General features: G+C 45.0%; 1 protein-coding gene across 8 annotated transcripts in view; it reads left to right on the forward strand.

The window, feature by feature from the left end:
- ank1b (ankyrin 1, erythrocytic b) overlaps positions 1–17,133 on the forward strand; it is a 77,269-nt gene that overhangs the window by 39,213 nt on the left and 20,923 nt on the right. For all 8 annotated transcript variants that reach the window (XM_036977199.2, XM_036977202.2, XM_036977201.2 and 5 more), the window contains exons 2-13: positions 8,377–8,478; positions 12,963–13,061; positions 13,577–13,675; positions 13,812–13,910; positions 14,350–14,535; positions 15,002–15,100; positions 15,232–15,330; positions 15,431–15,529; positions 15,822–16,019; positions 16,293–16,391; positions 16,590–16,688; positions 16,979–17,077. In XM_036977199.2, the coding sequence (XP_036833094.1) occupies positions 8,377–8,478; positions 12,963–13,061; positions 13,577–13,675; positions 13,812–13,910; positions 14,350–14,535; positions 15,002–15,100; positions 15,232–15,330; positions 15,431–15,529; positions 15,822–16,019; positions 16,293–16,391; positions 16,590–16,688; positions 16,979–17,077 (1,377 nt within the window). The remainder of the gene's footprint in view (positions 1–8,376; positions 8,479–12,962; positions 13,062–13,576; positions 13,676–13,811; positions 13,911–14,349; positions 14,536–15,001; positions 15,101–15,231; positions 15,331–15,430; positions 15,530–15,821; positions 16,020–16,292; positions 16,392–16,589; positions 16,689–16,978; positions 17,078–17,133) is intronic.

Genomic DNA, 17,133 nt, shown 5'->3' on the forward strand with positions numbered 1-17,133 from the left:
CAGCATAACGATCGCTGCAGCTGTACACAGCCCATCTGCAAATAGCCCATCCAACCAACTACCTACCTCATCCCCATATTTATTTATTTATTTATTTTCTTCTCTTTTGCAAACCAGTATTTCTAATTGCACATCCTCATCTGCACATCTCACTCCAGTGTTAATTGTTAAATAGTGAATATTTTGCCACTATGGCCTATTTATTGCCTTACCTCCTTACTTCATTTGCACACACTGTATACAGATTTTCTATTGTGTTATTGACTGTATGTTTGTTTATCCCCTGTGTAACTCTGTGGTGTTGCTTTTGTCGCACTGCTTTGCTTTATTTTGGCCAGGTTGCAGTTGTAATTGAGACCTTGTTCTCAACTGGCCTACCTGGTTAAATAAAGGTGAAAAATTAAATTAAAAAATAAATAAAGTGGCTTCAGGAGCAACTGCTTGCACGCCTGTTACCACTCCACTATGTCTCCCAGTCATGCCTTTTGTGTCATCAGTACAGATACCAACACATCTTGACCACCAAAGTCCATTTGATGTCCCAAAGCTGTTCAGTACTTTAAAAATATCCTCTCACGTTGTCCTGGTTTCCAGTGGTTTGCAGAAGAGGATGTCTTCCTTAGTTGACCCCCCATAAACGTAACATACATACACCAGGAGCTGTGCCAGGCCCGCCACGTCTGTTGACTCATCCAGCTGTAACGCATAGAATTCACTGGTTTGTATGTGAGCAGAAATGGATTCAAAACATCTCCTGCCATGTCACTGATGCGTCGTGAAACAGTGTTGTTTGATGTCTGTATAGTTTTTTGGCCTTTTCCCGCAGCATTGTCCCAGTCATACCCGCGGCAGTTGGAAGAATTACGTCCTCCACAATAGTATGGGGCTTGCCTGTCCTAGCCACTCGGTAGCTCACCATATAAGACTCTTCTGGACCCTTCTTATTAATGGTATCTGTTGCTTTTATACATGTCTTACTACTTGAAAGTCATCTTCATTCTCGAATTGTCTTAGTTTTAAAATTGTCATGTTTCGTTTCTAAATATCTGCGCAAGAGGGGAGGTTTCCCGCGAGAGAGTAACGGTTAATGTGATTGGTTGTTAATTATTTGACTAGGCTACCTGTATTTGACATTGTGTTGTGATTTTGCTGAACAGTAGATGGTTTAATTTTATTTTGGGCAGTGAAACGATGCTACTCAAGTGAGAGAAAAAAACTCACCCAAATGTATGGCCCCGTCACGGTTTGAAAATGTGAAGTTTATTTTTCCAATGATTATTATTTATTTTTTTAAAATTTAAAATGTGAATCACATTTTTATTTGGCGACCCCCGACGGCATTGTGGTACCCCTGTTTGGGAATACCTGCTGTCTGCTGTTGCAGTCTTGGTTCATTAAATTGGCCGCATCAAGGGCCAGTGGAGTCCTGGAGACTCCTGGGCCCATATCCACAAAGTATCTCAGAGTAGGAGTGCTGATCTAGGATGCATCTTGTACAGTGTGTGACTGTGTCTTCATGATTGCTTGGTGTGTTTTTTGGTTGTGTGGTTGTGTTATTTAGTTGTTTTTTTGCCAAGGTGCATGGATTACATTAGCATGCTTTGTGTCTCTTGTAGGGAGTCTTCCAGGCTTATGGATGTCTATTGGTTTCTTTCTTTGTGTTACAAAATAGGTGGTCTTGTTGTAGGATTGTGTGTGTGTGTGTGTGTGTGTGTGTGCCTGTGTGTACTGTATACAGTATTTGGAAGTGTATTCCTTTTACATCAACATCATTTGAATATAAAAATATATAAATATGCTTTTCTCTTTTAGATTTAGATGTGTTGGGTACAAAGATGAATGTGTGTTTTATTCATATTTCCATGCAAGCTTCATCCCTGTGTTCTCAGACCCATTCTTGTGTCAGCTGGTATGGTGCATGTGTACTTTATAATTGTGTTTGAGTGTGGTAGTTCTTATTATGTGTGTTTTTACATGTCAGTAAATCACATAAAAATAAAAGGCTTTTGACTTCATCAAGAGTCTTCAAGACTAACATGTAGTCTATGTCATGCAGTCTGCGTACGGTATCTGTTTGTATGTATGTGTGTACCTGTATGTGTGTCACATTAACAGGCCTTGTCTTTTTGTTGATGTGTCTTCTAGGCTCATGTGGTTCAGCGCTGGCTTGTCCATCAGGACAGTAGTGTGAGCTCTGAGAGGTCGGCCAATCGAGCCCGGGGAATATGGTACTATGATGACAGAGTAAATATCATCTGATACACACGCTGTATACTTCAACACTTTCTCTCTATATATCTCTGTGGCAGCTCTATGTGGTCGTGGTTTGTGTCGTTGCTTCTTCTTTGGGATCTTCCTCTCGTGATCTCTTGTGGTTTCTTGAACTCTCTGTACAACTTATGTGTTGTTGTTGTGACGTGGCTGGGCAGTATAGTTAGGTTTGGTGGTTCTTTGCAATACCTATCTATTTTCACCGCTTTCCTCTCTTTATCTCCTTTTATGTAGTTCTTGTTTGTCTTTATGTGTGTTTGGTGGACAATTATTTTCACTGTGGGTGTGCAAGAGTATGTGGTGTTTATTTGGTGCACATTTGTGCGTTCTTCACCGTACGTGGACACTCTTTGTGTATGTCTGTTTTATAACTCTTTATGGGTGTGCCAAGCAAACCGGGAACATTCCCAGAAAATTAGCTAAGATAAGATACATTAGCTAAGTTCTAGTTAGGGTTTTATCAGAGAATGTTTTTGATACACTCACTAAATATTCTTGGATTATTCTCCTAACATTCACTATAATGTTGTACACAACATATGTAACAACCACCACAGAACATTCCCCCAAAGTTCCCCCAAAGTTCTCCAAGTAATTAATGCTTTCCCAGCAAACCAAAATTGGTTCTGTAAAAGTTCCTAGAATAATTGTTAGTTTGCAGCAAATGTTTTCATAACCCAAAAACTGTCCAGTTGTGCTGATGATTATAATGTTTGAGCCTTTAAAGAACATATTAAATGTGTTCTAGGACCGTTCTTGCAACATCAGGTGAATGTTTTATACAAACATTCTATAACCATCACCACGACTGGACAGTGTTTGTCTTATTTGAACATGTCCGCGACCTAACGAATGTTCTGGGAACTTTCACAGAACCAATTTTGTTTGCTGGGTGTGCTGTCCTGTCGACCACTCCTATGTATGAGTGTGTTTGAGTAAAAGTGAAGAATTTCTCAACATCTGACCTTGACTTGACCCTTTAGGATATTTGTATTTACACTGCAGTGTACACATCTTAACATCCACTCACCTTGAATCACATATATTTTTTCTTCCAAATGGACATAATCCATTAAAATCCACTAGAGCCCTGTATACACACACCCTCCTTCTAGAAGGAAAATAAATGGCCTTGGTAGGGCAGACAGATGTATGTACTGCACAGGTAAAGACTACACATGCACACACAGCCTCACCCATACACTACAGAGCATTGTGATAGCACTGGAGAGAAGCAAGCAGCTAAACACAGCGATATGATACAGTATTAGATTCCTCCACAGATATGAGATTAAAGGCTTTAATTGAATCTGCGTTAACACGGACATGTCCTCTCTCTGATCTCTCAACCCTCCTCTCTTCCACTGGCCGTCACTGTAGGAATGCTTGTGATATGTCACGCCATACTGCAGCATACCATGATTACACAGCATCACATCAATATGACACAAGAAGGACACAGTGATCTGAGGAAAAGCAGGGAAGGGAGGGGGAGAAGGAGGGAGGGAAGAGAGATGGAGGACGTGAGAGAATGAGGCAGGGAGCCTGCCATGCCAGGGAAGATGAGAGAGAGCGCAAGAGGGAAAATTAGATAAAGACAGAGAGGGCTGGGGGCACGTGAGCGATGGGAAGGCGGCGTGCTGAGTGTAAATCACCATGTTTGGCTTGAGGATCTAATTACTGAGTAAAATTGACGCACTGACTGCATATGATAATTACAAATGAACAGACAGGGCTGGGATGCATTGATTTAAACTGACCGCATATCACAGACAGCGGGAGAGGGGAATGGAAATGAGTATGGAGAAAGGGATGGCGGGGAAGGTGGAGAGAGGGACATGAGAAGGAAAATCGATTTGTGCCTCACAGCGTAAGCACAAGCACCAGTTGACTGATTGTGATGGCAAAGCAGTTCTGCAGTCATTTCCATTTCTAGGAATATATGAAAACACACACACACACACACACACACACTTTCAAGCACAATTATGGGCAAACACTAGAATTGATTGACCCTTATCCCCCCCTCCTGCCTCAGACAATCATGTTAAGAAACACACATTGAGGATCATAGATGCACTTATCAATCCATTCAGAGACTGATGGAGACTGGGGGAGCCGGTCGGCTGGAGACATTATCCTCAGTATTCTGCTCACATATGGCCTACTTAGAAGGAGCAGAAACATCCATCGTGTCAATCAACAGCTGTGAAATCCCATAAAAAAATGGCCGAAGGCCGCAGAATGAAAATTGGAGCATATAAATGCTGAACATTTGCCGACAAGTTGGCATGGGCACTCAGAGCTGCAGCATGAGGCTTCGCATGTGAAAACATCCTACATGTAGAATAATACTGGTTTGTTACAGGGGAACCTTGACTCGGTGACATAAGTCTTCCAAATGTCCTCCGTCAACTCACAGAACAGAGGGTGAGGTCTAAGATGACAAGGTGGTAAAAAAACATACAATTGAAGTCGGAAGTACACTTAGGTTGGAGTCATTAAAACTAGTTTTTCAACAAATTCATCAATGTCTTGTTAACAACCTATAGTTTTGACAAGTCGGTTAGCACATCTACTTTGTGCATGACACAAGTAATTTTTCCAAAAATTGTTTACAGACAGATTATTTCACTTATAATTCATTGAATCACAATTCCAGTGGGTCAGAAGATTACATACACTAAGTTGACTGTGCTTTTAAACAGCTTGGAAAATTCCAGAAAATTATGTCAAGGCTTTAGAAGCTTCTGATAGGCTAATTGACATAATTTGAGTCGATTGGAGGTATACCTGTGGATGTATTTCAAGGCCTACCTTCAAACTCAGTGCCTCTTTATTTGACATCATGGGAAAATCAAGAGAAATCAGTCAAGACCTCAGAACAACAAATTGTAGACCTCCACAAGTCTGGTTCATCCTTGGGAGCAATTTCCAAATGCCTGAAGGTACCACGTTCATCTGTACAAACAATATTACGCAAGTATAAACATTGTGGGACCGTGCAGCCATCATACCGCTCAGGAAAGAGACGCATTCTGTCTCGTGAAGATGAACGTACTTTGGTGCGAAAAGTGCAAATCAATCCCAGAACAACAACAAAGGACCTTGTGAAGATGCAGGAGGAAACTATGCTGGAGGAAGTATCTATAGCCACAGTAAAACAAGTCCTATTTCGACATAACCTGAAAGGTCGCTCAGCAAGGAAGAAGCCACTGCTCCAAAACCGTCATAAAAAAGCCAGACTACAGTTTGCAACTGCACGTGGGGACAAAGATCGTACTTTTTGGAGAAATGTCCTCAAAAATCGAACTGTTTGGCCATAATCACCAACGTTATGTTCGGAGGAAAAAGGGGGAGGCTTGCAAGCCAAAGAACATCATCCCAACCGTGAAGCACGGGGGTGGCAGCATCATGTTGTGGGGGTGCATTGCTGCAGGAGGGACTGGTGCACTTCACAAAACAGATGGCATAATGAGGGAGGAAAATGATGTTGATATATTGAAGCAACATCTCAAGACATCAGTCAGGAAGTGTCACGCCCTGACCATAGAGAGCACTCTGGGTTCTCTATGGCTTAATAGGTCAGAGCGTGACTAGGGGGTTTTCTAGTTATTTTAGTTCTATGTTGGTGAGTGAGTATGGTTCCCAATTGGAGGCAGCTGAATATCATTGCCTCTAATTGGGGATCATACTTAGTGTGTTCCTTTTCCCACCTGCGATGTGGGATATTGTTTAGAGTTAATGCCTATGTGCGCTACGTATTTGCACGTTCGTTAATCTTTGTTGTTGTTTGGAAGTTCACTATAATAAATATGTGGAACTCTACTCACGCTGCGCCTTGGTCCACTTATTTAAACGACGGGCATGACAGGAAGTTAAAGCTTTGTCGCAAATGGGTCTCCAAATGGACAATGACCCCAAGCATACTTCCAAAGTTGTTGCAAAATGGCTTAAGGACAACAAAGTCAAAGTATTGGAGTGGCCATTACAAAGCTCTGACCTCAATCCCATAGAAAATTTGTGGGCAGAACTGAAAAAGCATGTGCGCGCAAGGAGGCCTACAAACCTGACTCAGTTACACCAGCTCTGTCAGGAGGAATGGGCCAAAATTCCCCCAACTTATTGTGGGAAGCTTGTGGAAGGCTACCCAAAACCCAAGATAAACAATTTAAAGACAATGCTACCAAATACTAATTGAGTGCATGTAAACTTCTGACCCACTGAGAATGTGATGATAGAAATAAAAGCTGAAATTATTAATTCTCTCTACTATTATTCTGACATTTCACATTCTTAAAATAAATTGGTGATCCTAACTGACCTAAGACAGGGAATTTTTACTAGGATTTAATGTCAGGAACTGTGAAAAACTGTGTTTAAATGTATTTGGCTAAGGTGTATGTAAACTTCCATCTTCAACTGTAGATCATATTAACTCTCAGGCTACCCCTTAGTTACTGTAGAATAAAAGCTGAAATAATTAATTCTCTCTACTATTATTCTGACATTTCACATTCTTAAAATAAATTGGTGATCCTAACTGACCTAAGACAGGGAATTTTTACTAGGATTTAATGTCAGGAACTGTGAAAAACTGTGTTTAAATGTATTTGGCTAAGGTGTATGTAAACTTCCATCTTCAACTGTAGATCATATTAACTCTCAGGCTACCCCTTAGTTACTGAGTTACTTAGTTACTTAGTTACTTAGTTACTTAGTTACTGAGTTCATGAGATAATAGAAAAAGCCTTAAAATGGTGGAACTGATCATGCATATCAGATGTGAATCCAATATATGCCAGTTTATTAGGTACACCTAGTTAGGACCCGCTCATTGCCTCCAGAACATTCAGAATTCTTTGGTCCATTCTATAAGGTGTCTTAAATGTTACTCGAGGATGGTGCGCGATGAGACAAGGACATCCCTACCGGCTAAGCCCTCCCTAACCCGGACGACGCTAGGCCAATTGTGCATCGCCCCACGGACCTCCCGGTCGCGGGCGGTTACGACAGAGCCTTGGCGCGAACCCAGAGTCTCTGATGGCACAGCTGGCGCTACAGTACAGCGCCCTTAACCACTGCGCCACCCGGGGGGCCCCATATTTATAGATTTTAAATTGTACAAATGAAGTGTGTATGAGGGAGGACACATTTTATCTTGGTAATAGCAGCTTATCTAACACATTACCTGAGACTGAATGAAAATACACACACTGCATAGTGTTAGTTTTATGCTGGGAAGACCTCAGCCTGGATACATCATCCATACATTACTGAGGAAGAGAGAGAGCGAGGAGAGGGGGAGTGGGAGAAAGGAGCAGCTTACACCCCCTCCCACTGGGATTGCACACGATAGAGAGAGAGAGAGAGAGAGAGAGAGAGAGAGAGAGAGAGAGAGAGAGAGAGAGAGAGAGAGAATGTTAAGGCCACAAGGAAAAGAAGAGAAGGTAGATAAAGGGATGTAGAGAGATGGGTCGCAGGGAGAAACAGGAAGGCGATAGAGGGGAGTGGTAGAGAGAAATGGGTGGGAAAGAGAAGCAAAGAGCAGAGGAAAATGTCTTCTACACTCTTAGAAAAAAGGGTTCCAAAAGTGTTCCCATAGGATAACCTTTCTTGGTTCCATGTAAAACCCTCTGTTGCTGTGTGGCTGGAGGTGAGTAGGCGCACTGTATAGAATCTATATAATACCTGTCCTCAAGGCGGAGACTGTATTCTGGACTACAGTATTAGGCAGCCATGTTAGAATTTCCCTGTCTGGCTGATCATGGTGGCAGAGGTGAACACATCACTTTCACAGCGGCTTTATAAGTCAGACAGCATGTTCTCTGCTATGGATAGCTGCCAAACTCCTAGTGAGGGGCAGCCTCACCACTTTTGGATTGTCAGCCATTTTTAGACTCTCAGACAGCAGAATACTGAGTCGTTTCGAAGAACAGACTGATATTGAAGAATGTCTCTGACCTACTATTGTAGATCATGGATGACCAAGCAGGTGTTATACTGTTATGCCTATGCTATGCCTTCTGTCGCTCACATCTTCTCTCTCTCTCTATCTTTATCTTTGTCATTGTCTATCTCTGATTGTGTTCTCTTCCCCTCCAGGCGGATGCTGCCACCAGTTTCCTCCGTGCGGCCCGTTCAGGGAACCTGGACAAGGCTCTGGACCACATCAAGAATGGAATAGACATCAACACATCCAATCAGGTACATCAGAGATTCCTCAAGCTGCCCAAGGTCACTGTCTGGTACACAGGGTCTCTAGGCAAGAGAGTTAATGTGTTGTCTCGTAAAACATTTATTTAATCAGACTTTATGAAGATGATATTATAGATGTGTGTGTGTGTGTGTGCGCACACGCATGTATAACCATGTCACCACATAGCCCCCCGTGTTCCTGTGTCATGCTACTCCAGCCGTGTTTACTGTGGCACTAACGCCAGACATTCACAACCTTAATTAAGAAATATATATAATTAGCCATATATCCATCTCTCTTCTCCTCCCCGCTCCTCAATCTGTCCCATAGCACCTTGTTGCATCATGAGAGAAGCACAATGTTTAAATAACATCACATGTAAAGAATAGCTAAGCATGTAGTTTTAGTTTCTGTTTTGAACATACAGATGTGTTACATTTGTGAGTGAACGCTAGCTTAAGTGGAAGTGAATCTGTTATGTATTTTTCATCAGTACTTTGGTGAATGGAAGGGAGTTCAGTTTGTACACATAACCACTTAGGGCAGCTTGGGGAATGCACGCCCACTCTGTAAGCCGACAGCCTGCAGCCTGCTACTGCAACCCCTCAGCACCATTCACAGAAACAACCATGGCACCAAGCCGACAATAAAACTAATTCCACAATCTCTACACCAGATAATACTGCCACTATAATAATACCACTACTGGCTAAGGCTAGGATCAGAGGTAGAGCTATCATACAAATGAGGATGTGTGCTTTAGTGTGCATTCATTGCTGCATGTGTGTATGCTTTCGGAAAGTATTCAGACCCCTGTTACCACATTCTGTTATGTTACAGCCTTATTCTAAAATCATTTTTTTTAAATTACCCTCATCAATCTACACACAAAACCCCATAATGACAAAGCAAAAAAAAAAGTAGAAATGTTTTGCAAATTTATTAAAGATAAAAATCAGATACCTGATTTACAGAAGTATTCAGACCCTTTGCTATGAGAATCAAAATTGAGCTCAGGTGCATTCATCATCCTTGATGTTTCTGTCACGCCCTGACCATAGAGAGCCCTTGGTTCTCTATGGTGTAGTAGGTGACTAGGGACTGTTCTAGTGTGTCTATTTCTATGTTGGTGCTAATATGGTTCCCAATTAGAGGCAGCTGTTTAGAGCTTCCGGCGACGGTTCACAGTCCAGAGCTTCCGGCGACGGTTCACAGACCAGAGCTTCTGGCGACGGTTCACAGTCCAGAGCTTCCGGCGACGGTTCACAGTCCGGAACCTCCGGCGACGGTCAACAGTCCGGAACCTCCGGCGATGGGCAACAGTTCGGGAACCTCCAGCGACGGTCAACGGTCCGGAACCTCCAGCGATGGTCAACAGTTCAGAAACTCCAGCGACGGTCAACGGTCCGGAACCTCCAGCGACGGTCAACGGTCCGGAACCACCAGCGACGGTCAACGGTCAGGAGCTTCCAGACAAGGCGTTCAGTCCTGCTACAGGGAGGGAGCCTTCCTCTGCGCCGGTTTCCAGTCCAAGCACGGCGTCCAGGGCAGGAGCCTTCCTCTGCGCCGGATTCCAGTCCAAGCGCGGTGTCCAGTCCCGCTCCAGGGCAGGAGCCTTCCTCTGCGCCGGTTTCCAGTCCAAGCACGGCGTCCAGTCCCGCTCCATGGCCGGAGCCTTCCTCTGCGCCGATGCCCAGTCCAGGCACGGTGTCAAGTCCCGCTCCAGGGCAGGAGCCTTCCTCTGCGCCGGTTTCCAGTCCAAGCACGGCGTCCAGTCCCGCTCCAGGGCTGGAGCACTCCTCTGCGCCGACACCCAGTCCAAGCACGGTGTCCAGTCCCGCTCCAGGGCAGGAGCCTTCCTCTGCGCCTGTGCTCAGTCCAGGCACGGCGTCCAGTCCAGCTCCATGGCCGGAGCCCTCCTTTGTGCCGATGCCCAATCCAGGCACGGTGTTCAGCCCGGCGCCATGGCCAGGTCCGGGGTCTGGGCAGGGGCTACGACCTGCACCGGAGCCGCCACCGACAGTAATCACCCCCCCCCCCCTACCCTCCCTATTTGGCTTCAGTGTAGAAGACAGAGTCCGCACCTTTGGGGGGGGGGGGGGGGTGTAGTAGGTCAGGGCGTGACTAGGGGTTGTTCTAGTATGTCTATTTCTATGTTGGTGCTAATATGGTTCCCAATTAGAGGCAGCTGTTTATCGTTGCCTCTGATTGGAGATCATTTTTAGGTAGCCATTTCCCCACCTGTGTTTTGTGGGATATTGTTTGTGTTTAGTTGCCTGTGTGCACGTCATCACTTCACCTTTCGTTGTTTCTTTATTGTTTTGTTTGTTTCACGGAGATTCAAAATATGTGGAACTATACTCACGCTGCGCCTTGGTCCGCTCATTACGACGATCATGACCGTTTCTACAACTTCATTGGAGTCCACCTGTGGTAAATTCAATTGATTGGACACAATTTGGGAAGGCACACACCTGTCTATATAAGGTCCCAGTTGAAAGTGCATGTCCAAGCAAAAACCAAGCCATGAGATCGAAGGAATTGTCCATAGAGCTCCAAGACAGGATTGTGTCGAGGCACCGATCTGGGGAAATGTACCAAAACATTTCTGCAGCATTGAAGGTCCCCAAGAACACCGTAGCCTCCATCATTCTTAAATGGAAGAAGTTTGGAACCACCAAGACTCTTTCTTGAGCAATTGGCGGAGAAGGGCCTTGGTCAGGGAGGTGACCAAGAACCCGATAGTCACTCTGACCGAGCTCCAGACTTCCTCTGTGGAGATGGGAGAACCTTCTAGAAGGACAGCCATCTCCGCAGCACCCCAACAATCAAGCCTTTATGGTAGAGAGGCCAGAAGGAAGCCACTCCTCAGTAAAAAGCATGTGACGGCCCGCTTGGAATTTGCCAAAAGGCACCTAAAGGACTCTCAGACCATGAGAAACAAGCTTGTCTGGTCTGATGAGACCAAGATTGAACTCTTTGGCCTGAATGCCAAGCGTCACGTCTGGAAGAAACTTGGCACCATTCCGACAGTGAAGCATGGTGGTGGTAGCATCATGCTGTGGGGATGCTTTTTTTTCAGCGGCAGGGACTGGGAGACCAGTCAGGATTGAGGGACAGATGAACGGATCAAAATACAAAGAGATCCTTGATGAAAGCCTACCTCAGACTGGGGCGAAGGTTTACTTACCAACAGGACAACGACCATAAGCACACAGCCAAGACAACGCTGGAGTGGCTTCGGGACAAGTCTCTGTATGTCCTTAAGTGGCTCAGCCAGAGCCCGGACATGAACCCGATCTACAATAACATCTCTGGAGAGACCTGAAAATAGCTGTGCAGCAATACTCCCCATCCAACCTGACATAGCTTGAGAGGATCTGCAGAGAAGAATGGGAGAACTCCCCAAATACAGGTATGCCAAGCTTGTAGTGTCATACCCATGAAGACTTAAAGCTGTAATCACTGCAAAAGGTGCTTCGACAAAGTACTGAGTAAAGGGTCTGAATTCTTATGTAAATGTGATATTTCGTTTTTTAAATGTTTAATACATTTGCAATAATGTCTAAATATCAGTTTTTGCTTTGTCATTATGGGGTATTGTGTGTAGATTGATGAGTGGGAAAAAACTATCCATTTTAGAACAACGCTGTAACATAACAAAATGTGGGAAAAGTCAAGGGGTCTGAATACTTTACGAATGCACTGTATGTGGGTATGTGGTGTGTATGTAGACATACACATTTTCTATGTTTTGTATACTGTATGTGTTAAAATTTGGATTGGAGTTGAAGTAGAGCATATAGCTATGCTAAAAGTTGGTGCTACTGCTGCTGTTCTAGAAAATGTACATGTCAGCCTGCCAACCTGCTCCTGCCCTATCTACAATCCAGCAGACTCCAGCCAGCTCACAGAAACACATCGGTGATTCACACACTTGTTTACGTGTGTGTGCGTTTGCACATGCGTGCATGTGTGTTTGTCTCCCCAGTGAGTGTGTTATCTGCGTGAATTGAGTGACACTGCAGTTTGAGGGCAGGAGAGGGACCAGTGTGCTTTGCAAACTGTGGCCAGTCACGGTACTGCAGGCTGGCAGAGCAGAGAAAGGCACAGACTGTACTGTTAGACTGTCTGATTCTGCAGCTGTACACCCAGACAAGCCTGAAATAAATCCATGCTCTCTGCTTCCTTTGAGACCCAACTGAAACAGTCTTAAGGTTGTTAATGTTCTGAAATGTTTTCGTGCTGCTTCTGTAACCAATGTGGGTTTTGCGTTTCTCTGCTTGTTATTCTTAGTACTGTATGTCTACTGCTCAGAAATCCATGTTATAGATGGCTGACAGATTTGATTGGAGCTCGCTCTGTAGGCTGACGATTTGATTGGAGCTCGCTCTGTAGGCTGACAGATTTGATTGGAGCTCGCTCTGTAGGTTGACGATTTGTTCTGATGGTTCTGTGTGGTCACTGCTGATTTCCACGGCTGTCACTGCAGAATGGGCTCAACGGTTTGCATCTGGCCTCTAAAGAAGGCCACGTCAAGATGGTCCTGGGGCTACTACACGCTGGCATTGTCCTGGAGACCACAACTAAGGTACTACTCACACACTGCTCACTGCTTACCAGGACTCCACTCACATACTGTACCACAGAACAGATGCATAGCACCTACCTCTGACTTCTGATTGAGATATTCACCAGCGAGCTATATAACAGGATGTTTACAAACAGGATCCACCACATGTATTATAAGCTTAAACACATGCTTATGACTTATTCCGCTCATTTGATTGGCCTGTAAACATATATCTAGTTTAATCTAACACATATCTATCTAATAAGTCATAACTCATTATTTCTGAGCTGTGTTTCGTTAATGAAGCTTTTTAACTAGAGATTTTGGTCATTAGGCTGCTCTCTGCTCCCTGTGTGTGTGTGTGTGTGTGTGTGTGTGTGTGTGTGTGTACGCGCGAATACATAACCATGTCACAACATAGCTCCCTGTGTTCCTTTGTCATGCCACTCCAGCCTTGTTTAATGTGGCACTAATGCCAGTCATTCACAACCTTAATGAAACAATGTTCGTGTATGTGTGTCTGTCACCTCCAGAAAGGGAACACTGCCCTCCATATCGCTGCGTTGGCAGGCCAGGAGAGAGTGGTGGCTGAGCTCGTCAACTATGGAGCCAACGTCAATTCCCAGTCACAGGTGAGTCATCCGGGACATTATACTGCACATTACTGTTACCTGGGAAGGGGGGGGGGGGGGGGGGGGGGGTGTTTGTGTGCATGTATATTTGTGTGTGTTGCTGGTAACCATGCACCAATGTGCCTCTTCCTTACAGAAAGGCTTCAGCCCCCTATACATGGCTGCACAAGAGAACCACTTAGATGTAGTAAAGTTTCTGCTAGAGAACGGAGCCAATCAGAGCCTTCCAACAGAGGTGAGTGAAAGCCCACAGAGCAAACAGACATTTAGTTGTTTCTCAGATGTGTATTGGATTCAGTCCAATAGACAATGCTACATTAACTTTCTCGCATCTTTCTATTACAGTAATCTCAATGTACATTGTCTCAAATTTGCCACTATCTTTATTTTCTTTCTCTCTCTCTTGCTCTCCCTCTACTTACCCGTCTCTCACCCCCTCCATTATCATTTGGCTTGTCTCCCTTTCCCCCTCTCCCTCTTTTCCTCCTACTCCCTTGCTGTCTCTCGTTGACCTTGCTTACCTTCTCCCTCCCCTCCTCCTCTTTACCCCTTCTTACTTTACTGCCTCGATACCTCTCCCTCTGTCCTTCCCTCTCCCCCTTCTTCCCTTTTTACCCCGGCCACCCCTCCCTCTTTCCCTTCTGCTCCCTCCCCTCTCTCACCCTGTCTGTCAGGATGGGTTCACGCCACTGGCGGTGGCTCTTCAGCAGGGTCATGAGAACGTGGTGGCCCTGCTCATCAACTATGGCACCAAGGGCAAGGTCCGTCTGCCTGCCCTGCACATCGCTGCACGCAACGACGACACACGCACTGCCGCAGTGCTGCTGCAGAACGACCCTAACCCTGACGTCCTCAGCAAGGTACTGTTCTGTGTGTGTGTGTGTGTGTCTGTGCGCAAGTGTGAGTGCGAGTGCGTGCGTGCATGTGACTGTGATGACTCATTAAGCCTTAATATGCTGATGTCGTTAGCTGAAGTAATCAGTCATAACACTGTTGTGTTGACTTGGAGAAAAACAATAGCAGCAAAAGTGATTACATGAATAAACAAAAAAGCTGCCAGCAAACATGGATTATGAAAATAAGATAAAACAATCTCTCTGTGTGTCTCTCTCTCTATATATATGTTTCTGTCTCTTTATCTCTCTGTCTCTGTGTGTCTCTCTCTATATATATGTTTCTGTCTCTTTATCTCTCGCTGTCTCTTTTTCTGTCTCTTTATCTTTCTCTCTCTGTCTCTCTCTCTTTCTGTCTCTCTCTTTTATCTCTCTCTCTCTCTTTCTTTCTCTGTTTCTCACTCTGTCTCTCTGTTTCTTTTTCTATCTGTAGACTGGCTTCACTCCTCTCCACATTGCGGCTCACTATGAGAACCTGAGTGTGGCCCAACTGCTAATAAACAGAGGCGCCAATGTCAACTTTACTCCCAAGGTCAGTCCATTAACCCTCACCGCTACTGCCTTAACTATGACATTGATAACATAGTCCCTCAAAGACCCAATTTCCTAACAGGAGAGTCTTTGATGAAATTGATTTAGAAATTGTTCTTTCCCCTTTCCCAGAATGGTATCACCCCCCTACACATAGCCTCCAGGAGGGGTAATGCGATCATGGTTCGACTTTTGCTGGACAGAGGGGCCCAGATAGATGCCATGACCAAGGTACTGTAACCCTACACTTGCTCCTCCTCTTCTTCCTCCTCCTCCTCTTCTTTCTGACATTTGACTTTTGGACCCTACCTGGCTCCTTCCATCTATTTAGGATGAGCTGACCCCTCTGCACTGTGCGGCCAGGAACGGTCATGTCAGGATCATCGATCTCCTGCTGGACCTGGGGGCTCCCATCCATGCCAAGACCAAGGTCAGCCAGAAGCCTCTCGTGGCCCACTCTAGAGAAAATAAAGGGCCATACTTTATGGCCACTTTGGCACAAAATCACACCCTTAAGGCCACTTTGGCACGATATCACACTCACTTGCAATTTTAGCAGTAACCAATGCCAAATGATCCTCTGCCAACTACGCTGACGCGTCACTTATTTCAGTATTATGAATTTATAGATGCTTTCTTCTCTCAAAGGTCTTACACTGCTCTTCTCTTTGTTTCCCTTTCATATCTTTCCCGGTTTTACATCCTCCCTCTCTCTCCTCCAGAATGGCCTGTCCCCCATCCACATGGCAGCCCAGGGAGACCACATGGACTGTGTGAGGCAGCTCCTCCAGTACAACGCCGAGATCGATGACATCACGCTGGACCACCTGACCCCTCTACACGTGGCGGCCCACTGTGGTCACCACCGCATGGCCAAAGTGCTGCTGGACAAGGGGGCCAAGGCCAACGCACGTGCACTGGTCAGCAGCTCTTCTAAGTGTCCTTCTATTTCTGTATACTGGTGCTTAGTGTGTGAGGTGTACTGGAGATGTCCATTGGTCTGGTTTACTGAACCTTTATAACTGGGTTGCGTACAGCAGGCACAAAGAGTAGAAAACATTATGAGATACGAATAAGCATTATTGGAGTACAGGCAGTACCATTTCTGAATGTGTTCTCCCATTTTGTGCATACTAAACGCAACCCTATGCTGAATTTGCTACATTTTTGGTCTGTGTTCCTATTGTGTTCAGAATGGGTTTACTCCCCTCCACATTGCCTGTAAGAAGAACCACATGCGCTCCATGGACCTTCTGCTGAAACACTCTGCCTCCCTGGAGGCCGTCACAGAGGTGAGATAACACTCTTTTGAAGAGCAATGGGACTTGTTGTGGATCTCAGGACAAGCTGTACTTTTTGTTATTGTTGGGTGTCAATTCTGTCATTACAAAATATCTGGAGGTGTAAATGTAAGCGTGATGGTGACGAATTGTTATTAAACCTTAACTCTCCTCTCTCTTAATATGCCCCCTGTTTCTCTCTCCCATTAGTCTGGTCTGACTCCTCTTCATGTAGCTGCCTTCATGGGGCACCTGAACATCGTGAAGAACCTGCTCCATAGAGGAGCTTCACCCAACGCCTCCAATGTGGTGAGAGAACCCCGTTTATAACCTTTATTCCTGACACGGGGGGGGGGACATTTCCATCACACTCTGATTGACTAGTAGTAACTTGTTGAAATGAATACCAGCGAAGGTTATGGTAGATGGATTGGTATCTGGTCCATGCATGAATAATCATTTGATGGCTAAGGCCTGTTCTCTGTGTGTATAAGGTGATATTTTATGTGTGTTATTGATATTACATAGCATAGTCATGTGTTTAATGGCAGAGTGGTTGTGACAGGCTATGTGACCTCTGACCTGGGTTTGTGTAACAGAAAGTGGAGACGCCCCTCCACATGGCATCCAGGGCAGGCCACTGTGAGGTGGCTCTGTTCCTGTTGCAGAACACAGCACAGGTGGATGCCAAGGCTAAGGTACTGTACACAATGTCATGCAACCGTACATACTGCCCACATCTACTTTATGTACG

This window comes from Oncorhynchus mykiss, chromosome 5, assembly GCF_057628025.1.
Source record: "Oncorhynchus mykiss isolate SJ-2025 chromosome 5, ASM5762802v1, whole genome shotgun sequence".
Taxonomy (NCBI): domain Eukaryota; kingdom Metazoa; phylum Chordata; class Actinopteri; order Salmoniformes; family Salmonidae; genus Oncorhynchus; species Oncorhynchus mykiss.